The sequence below is a fragment of the Canis aureus genome, chromosome 30 (assembly GCF_053574225.1).
Source record: "Canis aureus isolate CA01 chromosome 30, VMU_Caureus_v.1.0, whole genome shotgun sequence".
Lineage (NCBI taxonomy): Eukaryota > Metazoa > Chordata > Mammalia > Carnivora > Canidae > Canis > Canis aureus.
The window spans coordinates 4843219-4862177 of record NC_135640.1 but is presented as its reverse complement, the minus strand read 5'-3'; the positions used below and the strand labels follow the sequence as shown (position 1 = coordinate 4862177).

Here is an 18959-nt window from a genome sequence, read left to right as displayed (position 1 = left end):
CTCCCTTTCTGATATTTCCCACACATTTCTTCTCCCTTCCCTTCTATTCCCTTTCACTATTATTTATATTCCCCAAATGAATGAGAACATATAATGTTTGTCCTTCTCCGACTGACTTACTTCACTCAGCTGTTTCATCAAATTTTTAAACTCAAGATGTTGAGAACATTTTCTATAATAACGTACTTTTTTGGATTATTTCCCCATCAGGTGGTTGAAGATTATGCTGGAAGATGGCAGGTCCCTTTGCCACAGCTTCAGGTTCTTCAGACTGCACTTTGCTGTTTTACATCAGCCAGTGCATCATTCCCAGATGAATGTGAGCACGTACAGTATGTTTTGAGTAGCCTTGCTTTGTAAGTACTTTTTACTTCCTATAAAAGAATTATTTTTCTTGACATATTTGAGAATTGGGTTTTGATTATTTTCTCTGTGGAAGGAGCCTTTCTTAATGTCTTCACTCGAAAAGAATTTCCCAAACCCTGGATTATGGGAAAAAAAAAAAAAAGGAAAGAAAAGAAAAAATTTTCTATTTTCATTTAAGGTTTTAGGTTTAACTTTGAACATAAAACCATAAATTTACATTTAGTTTTAGAGTTAATTGGAACTATATCATACTTAAAGGATCTATCCAACAAGAGGACCTAACAATCATGAATATTTATGCCCCTAGTGTGGGAGCTGCAAGTTTATCAATCAATTAATAACCAAAGTTAAGACATACTTAGATAAGAATTTTTGCATAGATTCTTATGGTCACTACCATCACTTTCCTTTTTTAATTCCTTAGCTTTAATGGTAAGTCCCAAAATACAGCAATTGAGGCCATCATAGTTAGCAGAGGGACCTCAAATCAGGCCAGAAAGAACTTGGGGAAACTCCTGGTTTTTAAAAATACTTGTAGAGGAATTCAAGTTAAAGATCACATTGAGCACTTGTGTTTATTGTTTTTGCTCTCATAGATCTGTTATAGTTATAGTAAAGATGTAAAAGACAGAAATACAGTGAAAAGAAAGTAGAGAAGAGCCATCAGTGAAGGAAAGATTTAAAAAATTTTCTAGGGGAGAGAACATAGAATAGTGGTTACTGAAACAGGACAGAGCAGTCCACAATTTCACTTGCTTTTTGTAGTGTGTGTGTATGTGTGTGCGTATGCGTGTGTGCGCCTCAAATCACAAGTCACAATAACATGTAGTGACATCATTTATCAACATTAGAAAATACAATTAGAAAATATATCAGAGAATGTCTTGTAGGATCAGTATTATTTAGTGAAATTGTTGTTTTATATATTTATTTTTATGTATGTATATACTTGATTATTTGTAAAATATTTTACAAAACTGTAGCAGTTAAAACAGAATCATCCCCTTCCTTATAATATAGAAGGTCTAAACAGTTTGTCCTGCTCCCCTTCCCCCAGAATCGTAGAAAGGTGTAGAGTTTGAATATACACAGCGTGAAATAGAGAGTAGGGTATGAGATACTTTGGGAAAATGCAGATAAAGGAGTTAATTGCAGTTTTTCCATTCAGGCCACTCACCAGACTTTAGGACCAAGTTGGGGTAGGGAAACAGAGTTGCTGCCCCCCCCCCTCCCCCCGCCTCTTAAAGAATTAAAATGACTTTGGAGCGATGACCTTTGCATTCTGGTAGTTAAAGTTTCCTCTTTGAGACAGCTCACTAATCACTTAATTACCCTGAAGAAAAACTTCTCAGTCATCAAGGTCTAGACATGCTTATAGAGCTCCCAATTAGTCTGCTTATGGACTTATTCTTAAATATTAATGGGGATTCTGGAATCCTCAAACAGTGAGGAATACCTTCAACATGCAAAAAATACAGTAAAAACAAAAAAAATTTGGAAGAAAATTAAAAAATTAAGAGAAATATAAATTCTATAGTATACATTTTCAGAGAGAGTTGAGATATGTGTAGCATTAAAACATCAACATATCATGCTGTGTGAATGGAATAATGACATACTAAAAATGAATTTGTGGAAATTAAGAAAATCTAATGATGGTTAAAATTTAAAGTTCTGTAAGAAATTTGGAAAGTCAAGTTGGAGAAATAATCCAGGATGTCAAAGAGAACCAAGAGAAGGAATGTGTCAGAGAAAAAAAAAAAAAATGATATGGTGCCCTTATATAGGAGGTTCATTATCTGACTAGTTGGAGTTCTAGAAAAGAACTTATAGAAAATATATTGGAGGAGAATTTCATTCTTTATTTTTATTTTTTATATTTTTTTAAAGATTTCATTTATTCATGAGAGACACAGGCAGAGGGAGAAGCATGCTCCATGCAGGGAGCCTGATGTGGGACTCAGTCCCGGGACTCCAAGATCACGCCCTGACCCAAAGGCAGATGCTCAACCACTGAGCCACCCAGGCATCCCTGGAGGAAAATTTTAAAGAAAAAATAATTTTCCAGAACTGAAAGTCATTAACTTCCAGACTCAACTCAAGAAATGCTTAGCACAGTAAATATAAAAGATATACAGTGAGCAGCTTGGGTGGCTCAGAGGTTTAGTGCTGCCAGGGTGTGATCCTGGAGTCCCAGGATCAAGTTCCGCATCCAGCTCCCTGTATGGAGCCTGCTTCTCCCTCTGCCTGTGTCTCTGTCTCTCTCTCTCTTTCTGTGTCTCTTTGTGTGAGGTGATGGATATATTAACCAGCTCGATTTAGGTGATAATTTCACTGTATCTGCATATTAAAAGATCAAGTTATATACCTTAAATATATACAATTTCTGTTTGTCAATTATACCCTAATGAAGCTGAAAAATAAAATGTAGGAGGAAAGAGAATTTAAAATATAACCTTATAGAAGAAGTTTGTAAGAGCAATGCAATGTAAAGAAAACTATTATTTAAAAATATTTTATTTTATTTTATTTTTTTATGATGCCCAAATGAACTTGGGAGATAAAATTGGACTTTTTGATTATAATTGACAAACTTAAGCTACTTGAAGCAAAAGAGGAGGAAGTGTGGGGGGCATTTATTAGATGACTAAACCATGGAAAAGCAAGGACTAGAACTAGTTTCAGGATTTTCTGAATCCAGACAATAAAATATATTCTAGAACTGTTCTCCCCCTTTGTGTCTTCCTTTTTTTTTTTTTTTTTTTGTCTTCATTCACTCATGGCTGCTAACTGTTCTGGGATTAAGCTTAGTTTTTTAACCAAGAGAGAAGGAAATCCCTTCTCCCATTTGTAATCCTCAAAATATTTTTGGGAACTTGAGTCCTGCCAACTTATGTGCCTACTGCTTTGACTAAAAGCCGTGTTTAGGAGAGTCTGTTGATGATCAACTCACCCCATGGCTGGGAAGAATGAGGATACTACATTGACAGCCCAATCAGAACCATAGAGATGTTGGAAGGGTAAGCAGTTCCCTCAAGAAGTAAATGAGGTAGTATGAAAGAGAGCTAGCTGGCTAGGTAAACAAACATAACAGATGTTGGCTACAAAGAATAATTTTATGTGTCGTTTTGAAAACTACTAAAACCATTTTAGTTATTCTTGATTTCTGAGGAAAAGTACTAAAAGAAATACATTAGGGATCTCTGGGTGGCGCAGCGGTTTAGCGCCTGTCTTTGGCCCAGGGCGCGATCCTGGAGACCCGGATCGAGTCCCACGTCGGGCTCCTGGTGCATGGAGCCTGCTTCTCCCTCCTCCCTCTGCCTATGTCTCTGCCTCTCTCTCTCTCTCTCTCTCTCTCTCTGTGTGATTATCATAAATAAAAAAAAAAAAAAAGAAAGAAATACATTATTTGTAAGCAAGAAGTATTAATTTTGTTTCAGTGCCTGTTTGGATTTCCACCTCCCCCTTTCATCTATATAATCTTTTTAACATTAGTGTTACAATGAGAAATGCTTTTAAGGTTTTCAGAAGTACTTTATTATTTTTTTTTTACATTTAACTCATTTATTAATTTCTATTTCATTGTTTGCTTTTTTTTACTACTGCTAATAAAAAAATAATGTATTAAGCAGAAGCAAATCTTATCTGAGATGTACAGTGCTAGAAAAGAAAGTAAACCATCTTAGTGGTTTGTCAAAGAGTAATGTTTCTTACAAGGAAAACTTTCTGCATTATTTGAATTTGCTTTAACAGAAAAGTTAATTGTAGTTTTAGTACCAGAAGAAAAAGGAAGAAAATAGCAACATGGTGATACTATTAAAAGAATGAGTCTGTTACAGTGTTTGATTTATTTAAATAAATATATAAACCAGAAAATTCTTGTAACAATTCCATAATTATTCATTCATTCATTCTGTAAATCTCTTGAGCTTAGTTCTAGGCTAAAATAGAAAATAAGTCCTTGTTCTCAAAGACCTTATAAAGCTAAAATATATTAAATAAGCAATCACATTATGTAATTATAATTATGAAAGAATTACAGGGTACAAAGAGTACAACAGGGGACTTGACTTGGTCTGGGTGGTCAGGGAAAATTTGCTGGGTAAGCTAACATTTGAGCTGAGCTCTGAATGAATGATAGCAATAAATTAGATGAAGGAGCAGAAGAGCCTCCCAGAGATGGCAAATAAGATGTTCAAGGTGACTGAAGAGGATGTCAAGATATTAATGGATTTCATTGTAATCCATATCTGTTTGTTGAATTCTTATATATGATCTATATCATGTACTTAACACTTTTTAATTCAGTTAATATACTAAAAAAATACAGGTGAGCTAAAGAGTTAAGTAATTATCTACTAGATTTTGTTTTATAGTGTATATATATACATATATATACATATATATACACACACATACGTATAATATATGTTAAGCATATACGTTACTATACTCTGTGGCAATATTGTCTGGTCCATGTGTCCATCTTCATAAAAGCCTGTTCCACTTTGTAAATTATACATATGTGAAGATGTGCCTTCTTTAGACTGGGAAAAACTAGTTTGTGAAGGTCTTTATAGGGAAGGAAGATGGATTCTCTTTTTATTCATCCTTGATTTTAAAATTTTGTGGAAATGAATATAGTCATGTAGAGAGTTGTTTTATTTTTTTTTATTTTTATTTTTTTTAATTTTTATTTATTTATGATAGTCACAGAGAGAGAGAGAGAAAGGCAGAGACACAGGCAGAGGGAGAAGCAGGCTCCATGCACCGGGAGCCTGACGTGGGATTCGATCCCGGGTCTCCAGGATCGCGCCCTGGGCCAAAGGCAGGCGCCAAACCACTGCGCCACCCAGGGATCCCGAGAGTTGTTTTAAATTGACTAATTACGATTTTACCTAGGTTGACTCTTTTTGAAAGCTGTATTTTTTTTTTTTTGTATTTTTAAAGAAATGAAGATTTTGTTGTGTGCGTATATCTGTATTTGCACTAAAAAGGACCTCAGGTTAAATCTCTTTTTAGATAAGAAAATTTAGGCTTGAGAAGTTTAGGGAACTTTTGCAAATCTGAGTTGTTGTTGTTTTTTTTTTCTCCTATTGTTATCTTAGTTTCGTTAAACACTGAATTCTGTTGTATTGGTAGAACAGAGCCAGACACCCTGAAAGTAGTACTGGATCTTCAGGCAGAGAACTTAGACTTTACCAGTTTTATATAAAATAAAAGCAAACTTTAATGCTGCCTTCCCCACCACTTTTAGCCCAACAGAAAGTAAATGTTCATAGATTTTAGCATTCCATGCAGGCTTCAGTGATGAATAGTCTATTTGCCTGGCAGCCATTAGGTCCAAAAAGAACTGTATGGTTCTCTGGAGAGGGAACTAAGTTCAGCTAGTAGTGTTTATTTTGTGTAGTAGCAAATACTAAAAACGTATACCCTAATATGTCAAACTGCCTAGAATAGAAGACCAAAAACCTTCTCTTTCATGGAATTAAGTGAGTATAATCAGCGTCTTACTTAGAGTGGCTAGACATTCATGTTTTAGGCCATACATATAATGATAGATCAGTAACCTTTTCTGACTATGTTGCTAAATTGAATTACATTTCAAACATAGAATTTGTGTCTAACTTCGATTTAAGTTATTTGGTTGTATTTATAACTTAGGTCTAGGCTTCAACTAAATTAGGAGATAGCCTAGAAATTAAAGGAAGAAAGGATATTTATAAAAGGCTGTTTTTTGGATTGTGGCCAGGCTCTACAAAAGGTGTTTGTCTGTCTTATGGCCCCAATCCGTATATCCTTTCTCTGCAACATATATCACTCTTACTGCTTCTTTACTTTTTAATTATTTTGACGAACACTTATTCAAAACTTTCTCTAATGTTATATCTATTATCTTTATTAATCATTTGTGGCAGGTGATCTCATTTATTTTATAGAGAAATCTAGGCTATCTGCCTGCTGTTTTCTCTCTCTAAAAAAGTGATTACTGAAGCACCTGTCTGGCTAAGTTAGTAGAAGAGCATGTGACTCAGTCTCAGGGTCATGAGTTCAAGCCCCACATTGAGCATGGAGCCTACTTAAAGATTAATTAATTAATTAATTAATTAAAAGAAATTATTTCCTTTTTGAGGCAACTGGTGGTCTTTTTTTTTTTTTTTTTTTTTTTTTAAGATTTTATTCATTTATTCATGAGAGACACAGAGAGAGAGAGGCAGAGACACAGGCAGAGGGAGAAGCCAGGCTCCAAGCAGGGAGCCCGATGTGGGACTGGATCCCAGGACTCCAGGATCACACCCTGGGCTGAAGGCAGGCACCAAACCTCTGAGCCACCCAGGGATCCCCGCAACTGGTGGTCTTAATTTAATTCCTGTATTAAATCCCCTTAGGATTGCTTTGTTTTTTGTTTTGGTTTGCTTTTTTTTTGTTGTTTTGTTTTTTTACTATTACATTATAATATTTTGTTTCCAGGATTTGTTGTAGCTAAAGTCAACATTAGAGACACCTGTGTGCATTTGTTTATATTGACCATGTTTAGAAACTCGGCATTTCATTTGGTGCTACTAGTAGCCTAGAATCTTTTTTCCTTATAATTTTGGTCTTTATTCTGCATTTGTTAATTTTGGGGTGAAGCAATTCAGACTTCATTTTACTGGCATTTAATAGTCATTTTATTGGCAAAGAGAGAGGGATTATTAAATGCTATATTTGTATTGACAGAGATGAGAAGTGATGATGACATACCCTGTTCCCATCCATGTTGGCATTTGTTAGAACCTAGAGGTATATACATGTATAGTTTATAAAATGGTATTTACTGCTTTTCTAATATAATCGAAGGAAGGCTTGATAATTCTTTTGGTCAGTGGAGATACACAAAAACTAGAGAGAAAAAGCAGTAGACTAAAAGCTCTTACTATTTCCACTGCGATTAGGAAGATTAATTATTCTTTAGAATAAAATGTATATAGTCATTATGAATGGTGTAAATACATATTAGAATTTTTCTGAATTTGAATCTATTTATTTTGGGCTAAGCCAGATTCCTGAAAAACTACAGATCTGAACTATTTTAAACTCTTTTTCTCTTCCTCCTAATAGCTTTGGTTCATAGAACTGGACCACATCATACTGTCAGCTTTCACTATGGAATAAAACAAGAAAAAGAAAAAAAAATGAAATGCTTCTGAAGTTATTGAAAAGATGACAAAGTTTTGCCCATTGCACCTTATATAGTAAGGACTTATGCTTTTAAGTCTGTGTGACTTAAAAGCATTCCCTTAGATGCACCAAAATTACATGGAAGCAAATATTAGGAGACCTAAAGGGAAAAATAGATAGCAATATAATAGTAGTAGGGAGCCTTAATATCCGTCTTTAATCATTGGTTAGATTATGCAGACAAAAAAATAAGGAAACATTGGCCTTAAACAACATATTAGACCTGATGGACCAAAAAGACAAATACAGAATATCCTATCCAAAAGAAATAGAATACACATTCTTCTCACATGCACAGGATAGATCATTTGTTAGGCCACAAAATGGTCTTAATACATCTTAGAGGATTGAAATCATATTAAGCATCTTTTTCTGACCATAGAGGTATGAAAAAAGAAATCAATTACAAGAAAAAACTGGGAAAACTATCAATATGTGAAGATTAAACAGCATTCTATTGAGCAAATAGGTTAAAAAAGAAGTCAAAGAAAAACCAGGAATACCTTGAGACAAATTGAAATGGATATATCTGTACAGTATACCAAAGCTTGCAGGATGCAGCAAATGCAGTGTTAAAAGGAAAGTTCATAAAGATAAGTACTTACTTCAAGAAGCAAGAAAGATGGGATCCCTGGGTGGGGCAGCGGTTTAGCGCCTGCCTTTGGCCCAGGGCGCGATCCTGGAGACCCGGGATCGAATCCCACGTCAGGCTCCCGGTGCATGGAGCCTGCTTCTCCCTCTGCCTGTGTCTCTGCCTCTCTCTCTCTCTCTCTGTGTGTGACTATCATAAATAAATAAAAATTTAAAAAAAAATTTAAGAAAAAGAAGCAAGAAAGAGCTCAAATAAATAACCTTACATCTTAACTAGGAAGAAAGGAACAAATGAAGGCCAGAGTTAATAGAAGGAAATAAATAACAAAGATCAGAATGGAAATGAAAGAGAGACTAACCTGAAGAAAAGATTGATGAAACTAAGAGCTAATTCTTTGCAAAGAGAAGCAAAATTGAGAAACCTGTATCTAGATTCATCAACAAAAAAGGAAGACTCAAAATCAGAAATGAAAGAGAAGATAGTATAACTGATACCACAGAAATACAAAGGATAAGAGACCACCATGAACAGTTATACACCAAAAAATTTGATAACCTAGAAGAAATGAATTCCTAGAATCACATAATCTACCAAGACTGCATCATTAAGAAATAGAAATCTGAACAGACTAATTACTAGAAAGGAGATTGAATCAGTAACCAGAAACCTCCCAACAAATAAAAGTTTAGGACCAGACAGCTCCACTGGTGAATTCTATCAGATATTCAAAGACGAATTAATATCAATCCTTTTCAAACTCTCAAAAAATTGAAGGGGCAGGAACCCTTCCAAACTTATTTTATAAGGCCAGCATTACTTGAATACCAAAACCAGACAGGGACACTACAATAAAAGAAAGAATAAAAGTCAGTATCCCTAGGAGCATAGGTACAAAAATAATCAACAAAATATCAGCAAACTCAATACAGTAGCCCATTAAAAAAATCATACACCATGATCAAGTGGGATCTTTTCCAAGGATGCAAGGATGGTTCAAGCATTCACAAATCAGTGTGATACACTGCATTAACAAAGTAAAGGATAAAAATCATATGATTCTTTCAATAGATGCTAAAAATCATTTAGCATCTATTAATGCTATTGAAAATTGAGTATCCATTTATGATAAAATCAACAAAGTTGGTATAGAGGGAACATACATTAACAACATAAAGGCCACATATTATCACAAGTCCATAGCTAACTCACACTCAGTGGTGAAAAGCTGAAAGTCTTCCCTCTAGGACAAGGAAGCCCATTCTTACTACTTTCATTTACATAGTAGTGGAAGTCCTCTCCAGACCATTCATGAAAAAAAAAGTCATCCAAATCAGAAAAAAAGTAAAACTGTCTCTATGGAAGATGACATGATAATAATAAAAAAAAAAGATGACGTGATATTATGCATAGGAAACTATAAAGAAAACTGTTAGAGCTAATAAAAAAAGTCAAAGTTACAAGATCCAAAATTGTTGTATAAAAAAGGTTGCATTCTTCTGTGCTAATAATGAACTGCGAGAGAAATGAAGAAAACAGTCCTATTTACAACTATATCAAAAAGAATAAATATCTAGAAATAAATTTCACCAAGGAGGTGAAAGGCCTGTACACTGAAAACTATATGACATTAATGAAAGAAATTGCAGAAGACACAAGTAAATGGAAAAATTCCATGTTCACTGGTTGGAAGAATTATTGTTATTAATATGTACATACCACCCAAAGAAATATACAGATTCAGTTTAATCTCTATCAAAAATTCAAGGGCATTTTTCACAGAAATAGAACAAACAATTCCTAAATTCGAATGTAACCACAAAAGATCCCAAATAGCCAAGGCAATCTTGAGAAGGATGAACAAAACTAGAGGCATCATGTGACCTAAATTCAAACTATATTACAAGAAAAAAACCTATATTACAGAGCTGTGGTGATCAAAACAGTATGATAGTGGCATAAAAACAGACATATAGATTAACATTAAAGAATAGAGAGCCCAGAAATAAATCCATGCATATAAGGTTATTTAATTTACATCAAAGGAGCCAAGAGAATATGTTGGGGAATGTACAGTCTTTAATAAATGGTGCTGAGAAGACTGGACAGCCACATGCAAAGGAATGGATCTAGACCATTGTCTTGCACCATGGACAAAAATCAACTCAGAATACATTGAAGACTTGAACTTAAGACCTGAAACCATAGAACTCCTAGAAGAAAACATAGGTAATACGGTATTTGACATTGTCTTGACAGTTATATTTTTGGATTTGACACCAAAGGCAAAGGCAACAAAAGCACAATGAACAAGAGGGCTTACATCAAACTAAAAAGCTTATGCACAGCAAAGGAAACCGTCAACAAAATGAAAATCAGTCTACTAGATGGGAGAAAATATTTCCAAATCATATTATCTGATGAGGTGGTTAATATCCCACATATTAAAAAGAACTCCTATAGCTCAAAACTAAAAAAAAAAATCAAACAATCTAATTAAAAAATGGGCAGAGGATCTGAATAGACTTTTCCCAAAGAAGACATACAGTTGGCTAACAGGTACATGAAAAGGTGCGCAACATCACTAATCATCAGGAAATGCAAATCAGGGATCCCTGGGTAGTTCAGCAGTTTAGCGCCTGCTTTTGGCCTAGGGCATGATCCTGGAATACCGGGATTGATTCCCGCATCAGGCTCCCTGCGTGGAGCTTGCTTCTCCCTCTGCCTGTGTCTCTGCCTCTCTCTCTCTTTCTCTGTCTCTCATGAATAAATAAAAATCTCAAAAAAAAAAAAAGAGGAAATGCAAATCAAATCACACCGAGTTATCACTTCATACTTGTTAGAATGCTTAGTATCAAAAATACAAGAAATAATAAGTGTTGCCAACGATGTGAGAAAACAGAACCTTGTGTTCTATTGGTGGGAATATAAATTGTTTCAGGCACTATGAGAAAAAGTGTGGAGCATTGTCAGGGAATTGAAAGTAAAAATAATAATAATCCAACAATTCTTTTGAGTATTTATCTAAAGAAAACAAAACCATTAACTTGCAAATATATTATTATTCCTATGTTTATTATAGTGTTATTTACAATAGCCGAGATATGGAAAGAACCTCAGTGCCCACTGATTTGAGTAAAAAAAAAAATGTGATATACACGTGGAACATATATATGTTTATATAAACATAGAATGTATATATATCTCCTATATATACCACAAAAAAGAAGGTATCTTATTATATGTGACAACATGGATAGACCTTGAAAGCATTTTGCTATGTGAAAGAAGTTAGAGAAAGTGATCTCACTTACGTGTAATTTTTTAAAATTTTTATTTATTTATTCATGAGAGACACACAGAGAGAGGCAGAGACACAGGCAGAGGGGGAAGCAGGCTCCACACAGGGAGCCCGACGTCAATCGGCTCAATCCCGATCCCGGGTCTCCAGGATCACGCCCTGGGCTGAAGGCGGCGCTAAAACATGGAGCCATCCGGGCTGCCCTGCATGTGTAATCTAAAACAAAACAAAAGTTATAGATACAGAGAACAGGTTGGTGGTTGTCATAGATGGTATTGGAGGTTGGGCCAGATTCATGAAGATGGTCAAAGGGTACAAACTTCCAGTTATAAAATAAATAGATCGTTGGAATATAAAGTACAGCATGGCAACTATAGTTAATAATACTATATTGTATATTTGGAAGTTGCTAAGAGTGTAGATCTTGAAAATTCTTAACACTACAACAACAAATTGTGCCATGTGTGGTGATGAGTGTTAAACTAGACTCGTTATGGTGGGCATTTTGCAGTATATGCAAATATCAAATCATGTTGTATACCTGAAACTAATACATGATGTCAGTTATATCTCAGAAAAAAAATAATTCCCCAAGGATTAAGGCACCAAGACAAATGTATATTTTTAAAATATTTAATAATAATAAATATGTGACTTACTTGCTCGAGGCTATTAATTACAGTTTTCTCAAGCCACATGTTCTAAAATTTTATTTTATTTAAATTCAATTAATTAACAATATAATGCATTATTAGTTTCAGAGGTAGAATTCAGTGATTCATCAGTTGTGCATAACACCCAGTGCTCATTACATCACATGCCCTCTTAATGTCCATCACTCAGTTACTCCATCCTCCCACCTCTTCCCCTCCAGCAACCCTCAGTTTATTTCCTATAGTTAAGAGTCTCTTATGGTTTGTCTCCCTATCTGATTTCATCTTATTTTATTTTACCCTCCCCTCTTCTATGACCCTGTTTTTGTTTCTTAAATTCCACAGATGAGTGAAATCATGTGATAGTTAGCTTTCTCTGATTGACTCTTTTCATTTAGCATAATACCCTCTAGTTCTATCCATGTCATTGCAAATGGTAAGGTTTCTTTTTTTTTTTTTTTGATGCCTAAGTAATATTCCATTGTATATATACACCACATCTTCTTTATGAATTCATCTGTCGATGGACATCTGAGCTTTTTCTATAGTTTGGCTATTGTGGACATTGATGCTATAAATATTGGGGTGCAAGTGCCCCTTTGATCACTATGTTTGTATCTTTTGGGTAAATACCTAGCAGTGCAATTGGTAAGTTGTAGAGTAGTTCTATTTTTAACTTTTTGAGGAACCTCAATACTGTTTTCTAGAGTGTGTACTAGCTTGCATTCCCACCAGTGGTGTAACAGGGTTCCTCTTTATTCCCATTCTTGCCAACATTTGTTGTTTCCTGACATGTTAATTTTCTGACTGGTGTGAGGTGGTATCTTATTGTGATTTTGATTTGTATTTCCTTGGTGCTTTTTTTCATGTGTCTGTTGGCCACGTGTATGTCTTCTTTGGAGAAATGTCTGGTCATGTCTTCTGCCCATTTCTTGACTGAATTATTTGTTCTTTGGATGTTGAATTTGATATCTTTAAAGATTTTGGATACTAGCCCTTTATCTGATAAGACATTTGCAAATGTCTTTTCCTATTCTATAGGCTGTCTTTTGGTTTTGTCGACTGTTTGTTTTGCTGTATAAAGGCTTTTTATCTTGAGAGAAATCCCAGTAGTTCATTTTTGCTTTGGTTTCCCTTGCCTTTGGAGACATGTCTAGCAAGAAGTTGCTGCAGCTGAAGTCAAAGAGGTTGCTGCCAGTGTTCTCCACTAGAATGATGATGAATTCCTGTCTTATATTTAGATCTTTCATCCATTTTGAGTTTATCTTTGTGTATAGTGTAAGAAAATGGTCCAGTTTCATTCTTCTGCATGTGGCTGTCCAATTTTCCCAGAACCATTTGTTGAAGAAACTTTTTTTTCCATTGGATATTTCATTCCTGCTTTTTTGAAGATTAGTTGACCATAGAGTTAAGAGTCTATTTCTCACGATATGTATAAATTTTTTTAAGACTTATTTATTTGAGAGAAAGAGTGCGAGAAAGAGAGAAATAGAACATAGGAGGAGGGGCAGAAGGGGAGAGAAAGAAGCAGTCTCATCACTGAGCAGAGAGCCCAATGTGGGACTCTATCCTGGGACCCTAAGATCATGACCTGAACTGAAATCAGGAGTCAGATGCTTAACTGACTGAGCCACGCAGGTGCCACTTAAACCACAATATTTTGAATACATTTTCCATTTTAATTTTATAACTAGAGGGATAGAAAATAATTTCTTGTTTGTCATATATTTGTTTCCTTTTTTATTTTCTTTTTGATTAAGATATATAGGTAATTTCATTTTTTTAAGAAAGATTTTATTTATTTATTCATGAGAGACATAGAAAGAGAGAGAGAGGCAGAGACACAGGCAGAGGGAGAAATGGGCTCCATGCAGGGAGCCTGACGTGGGACTCAATCCCTGGTCTCCAGGATCAGGTCCTGGGCTGAAGGCGGCCCTAAACCACTGAGCCACCGGGGCTGCCCTATATAGGTAATTTCAATCAAGATCTAGTTAGGGAAATGTAAATCACATGAGATAATTCAGTAGAAGGAATTTAATTCCTAGGAACCATTTAAAATATTATTAGAAGATCTGAGGGATAGATGAGGAGAGGATGGTGAACCCAGACTTAGCAATTCTGATAAGCTACTGTTAGCCATAGAAATGGAAGGACAAGGTAAAGACATTAGAGATAGTTAATGAGGGGAAGAACCATGAGAGGGGATCTTAGAAGAGCTGTAATTACTGCTAAAAATGGCTCAGAAGAAGGGCAGAAGGAAAAGACTTGTCACTGCTTGCTTTCTCCAGTCTTTCATTTTCCACCATTGCCAAAACTAACCGGAAGCCAATTAATTAGCTTCTATAAAAGTGATAGATTTGCTTTTAAAAAATATTTACTGATTATTGAATTCTAGGTTAATAGGATAGTTTTTTCCCCTTAGTATTTAAAGATGTCCATCCATTGTTTTCTTATTTGCCCCCCCACCCATGAAAAGTCCACTTTCATTCTTATTTTTGTGGCTCTTGTATATAATGTGCCCTTTTGGGAAGCTACTTTTAAGAATTTCCTTCATCACCTTTTTCTTCTTTAAGTTTTGGGTAGGTAATACATGCTTATGGTTCAAAATTCAATAAGTAGAGTGGGTATACAATAAGATATCCTGCAATTTGTGTTTACATTTCTACAGGAAATCAATGTAATTGTTATTTTTTGGTTGCCTTCCGGAGATGTTTTATACATATACAAGAAAAAAATTCATTTTCTTTTCCCCTATTTTGCAAAATTTCACGTGTAGTACATACACTTTTGTACTTCCTTTTGTTACCTGAATATCTTTCCCCATCAACACAGAAAGAGTTTCAGCAGTCATTAAAATGGATGCAGAGCATTTCACTCTATGGATACATGGAAATTTAATTTAATTAACCTGTTCCCCATTAAAGGGTATTTGCTTTTTGTTCCAATCTATTACTGTTTTATCAATAACACTTTAATGAATGACCATGTATGAGTGGCCCTTGGAATATGGACAAGGATATTTGTCTATTGCAGATATATCACAGAATTGCTAGATCACTGAATTTGACACTTGTCATTTTGATAGATAATATCAAATTTCTTCCATGGAGGTTGAGCCAATTTATAATACTGCCAGCAGTCTAAGAGTACTTGTTTCCCTACACATTTGTCAATACTTGTATTTAAAATTTTTTTAATTATCACAGTTGTCAAACCTATTCAGAAGTAAGAAGGAATATTAAAATGAACTGCCCTACCTATCATCAGCGCAACAGTTATCAACATATCATCAATCTTGTTTTCTCTGTACATCCCCATTCTTCACTCATTTCTAGTTATCTTTTTTCTCATTTACAGATTTACTGAGGTATAAATTTCATATTACTAAATTCTTGCTTCTTAGGTGTGTAATTTGATAATTTTTAGTAAATTTATAGAGATGTGTAGCTGTTATCCCAATCCAGTTTTACATTTTCATCACACCAAAAAGCTCCTCATGCTCATTTGCAGTCAATCCCCAGTTCCTCCTCAGCCCAAGGCAGCTACTGATCTATCTCAATAGAGTTGTTATTTCCAAACATTTCATATAAACAATATGACACAATATATAGGCTTTTATATGTGATTTTTTTCCCTTAGGATAATATTTTTGAGGTTCATACTTGCTCATTCCTTTTTGTGATGACTATTATTCCATTGTATGGATATAGTACATTTTGTTTATGCATTCATCAATTGATGGATATTTGGATTGTTTCCACAGTTTTTGGCTTTTGAACATTTGTGTACAAGTCTTATGTGGACAGATGTTTTTATTTCTCTTGAGTAGCTAGGAATGGAATTGCTAGGTGTTATAAGTTATGTTTAACATTTGTTTAAATTAGAACTTCCAAACCAGGTTCAAAGTGACTATACTTTTTGTAATTCTAACCAGCTGTCTAAGGAGGTTTTGGTTTTTACACATCTTTACTAACACTTTTTTTTGTCTTTTTTATAATAGCCATTCCGGTAGTTGTGTGATGGTATCTCACTTTGGCTTTAATTTGCATTTCCTCAGGGCTGTTGATGGCAACCATCTTTTTGTGTACTTATTTGCTATTGCAGATCTTCTTTGGGAAAATGTCTATTTAAATCTTCTGACCATTTTTCAGTTGGATTACTTACCTTATTGAGTTGTAAGATTTTTTATATATTCTGTTTATATACTCAGGATCAGATAAGCAATTAATAAATACTTCCACTCTGGCCTGTCTTCATTTTCTTATCGGTATCTTTTGAAGTTTATTCCTGGTTTTAAGAAATTTGATTGTAATTTGCGTTGTGTAGTTTTCTTCATCTTTCTTGATCCTAAGCTTCTTGGATCTTTGGATTTATAATTTTTTAAAAAAGATTTTATTTATTTATTTGATAGAGATATAAACAGAGGGAGCAGCAGGCAGAGGGAGAAACAGAGTCCCCACTATGCAGGGAGCCTGATACAGGGCTTGATCTCAGGATCCCAGGATCATGACTGAGCTGAAGGCAGATGCTTAACCAACTGAGCCATCCAGTACCCCTGGATTTATAATTTTAACCAAATTTGGGATATTTCTTTATAAAAATTAAAAGATTTTTATTTTTAAGTAATCTTTATACCAACTGTGGGGCTTGAACCACAACCCTGAGATCAAGAATTGTACTCTATACCCATTGAGCCAGCCAAGCACCCTCAAAAATAATTTTGGAAGTGTCATTATGTTTTCTAAAGGGATGATACTTGAAGAGAATAGACAGTTGACCCATAGTTTACTCATGGTTCTGTTCATTTTTATCAGTTCCTTTTCCTTTGGTGTGTTTTTTTTTTTTTTAATTTTTTAAATTTATTTATGATAGTCACACACAGAGAGAGAGAGGCAGAGACACAGGGAGAGGGAGAAGCAGGCTCCATGCACCGGGAGCCCGATGTGGGTGGGATTCGATCCCGGGTCTCCAGGATCGCGCCCTGGGCCAAAGGCAGGCGCCAAACCGCTGCGCCACCCAGGGATCCCCTGGTGTGTTTTATTTTAATAATACCCTGTCTTATTTTCACTGATGTTATCCTCTGCAGTGTCTGGTTTGATATTAATCCATGTAATATATTTTTCATCTCAAATATTCTATTTTTTGATCTATAAAAGTTTTTTTTTGAGTCTTTTATATGTTTATAACATGGTTATTCTTTACTTTAGGAGTTGGCAAACTATGGCCCATGAGTCAAATGCTGCCCATGCCCCCTTTCCCTTTTTAATATGGCTTCCAAGCTAAGAATAGTCTTTGTATTTTTTTTTTTTAAGATTTTTTTTTTTATTAGAGACACACAAAGAGAGAGAGAGAGAGGCAGAGGGAGAAGCAGGCTCCATGCAGGGAGCCGACGTGGGACTTGATCCTGGGTCTCCAGGATCACGCCCTGGGCTGAAGGTGGCACTAAACTGCTAAGCCACTGGGGCTGCCCAGTCTTTGTATTTTTAATGATTTATTTATTTTATTTTAGAGAGAGAGAGAGAGCGCGCGTACATGGAGGGAGGAGCTGAGGGGGAGAGAGAGAATCTCAAGTAGACTCCCTGCTGACCATGAAGCCCAACTCAGGGCTCGATCTCATGACTGTGAGATCACAACCTGAGCCAAAATCAAGAGTCAGACCTTCAACCAACTGCACCACCCAGGCGCCCCAGTCTTTGCATTTTTAAACAGTGATGTTAAATATGTGACAGAGATCTTGTATGGACTCCCACACCTAAAATATTATCTGGCAAGCCAACCTCCACCCTAACCACAATATAACAGTAGAAGAGGGCTTCGTCGGTTAAGTGTAGGTTAAGTGTCTGTAAGTGTCTGCTTTTGGCTCAGGTCATGACCCCAGGGTCCTGAGATTGAGCCCTGACTAGATGGCTGCCTGCTTAGTAGGGAGCCTGCTTCTCCCTCTCTCTCTGCTGTTCCCCGCTGCTTGTACTCTCTGCCCCCCCTTTCTCTCTGTCAAATAAACAAATAAAATCTTAAAAAATAAAACAGTAGAAGAATTTGAAGCTGGTGATACAGTAGAGGTCGTGATAGCAACAACATAACACAAACCTACTTAATTCGTGACTAGATTTACTTAAATTTCCATAATGAAGGGTAATGGAAGAAAAGGGATCTATTCCCAGGCATAAATACTATTAACATCAGTCTGTTCTGTTGTATATCATGAAGTCCAGCTTTTATCTAAAAATTACAGACACATAAAAAAAGAGCAAGAAAGAAAAATCACTATCAAGAGAAAATCAATTAGAAGAACTAAATTCAGATATAAGTGCTTTAGGGAAAAGGTTGATAACATGGTTTAAACATATTGGGGATTTTAGCAGAGAGTTGGGACACTTTAAGAAAGATTCAAATGGAAATGCTAGAAATAAACGCAGTTTATTTGATGGCATATCTTAGAGTTGACACAGTTAAGAATGAATAAACTTAAATATAAGTCTATAGAGATTACCCAGACTAAAAGTAAAAGAGAAAAAGAGAAGAAAAACTAATAACATTTAAGAACTTTGGGAAAATATGAAACTGTGTAATATATGCCTACTAGAATCTAGAAGGTGATGAAAAATGAAGCTGAAGAAATATCGATAGGATTCTGGGTGGCTTGGCAGTTGATGGTCTGCCATTGGCCCAGGTCATGATCCCGGGGTCCTGGGATCAACTCCTACATCAGGCTCACTGCAGGGAGTCTGCTTCTCCTTCTGCCTATGTCTCTGTGTGTCTCATGAATAAATAAAATCTTAAAAGAAAAAAGAAATATTGATAAAGGGATAGCTGTGAATTTTCCAACTAT

The 18959-nt window shown here is 35.3% G+C and overlaps 1 protein-coding gene and 1 long non-coding RNA gene across 3 annotated transcripts in view; one reads left to right on the top strand and one right to left on the bottom strand.

The window, feature by feature from the left end:
• Positions 1 to 18959, top strand: part of ZNF654 (zinc finger protein 654) — a 92436-nt gene that overhangs the window by 27940 nt on the left and 45537 nt on the right. For both annotated transcript variants that reach the window (XM_077878739.1, XM_077878738.1), the window contains exon 2: positions 211 to 356. In XM_077878739.1, coding sequence (XP_077734865.1) covers positions 211 to 356 — 146 coding nt within the window. The remainder of the gene's footprint in view (positions 1 to 210; positions 357 to 18959) is intronic.
• Positions 1 to 18959, bottom strand: part of LOC144301701 (uncharacterized) — a 29671-nt gene that overhangs the window by 276 nt on the left and 10436 nt on the right. Inside the window, exon 3 of the long non-coding RNA XR_013368435.1 lies at positions 126 to 482. This is a non-coding gene — a long non-coding RNA (uncharacterized LOC144301701). The remainder of the gene's footprint in view (positions 1 to 125; positions 483 to 18959) is intronic.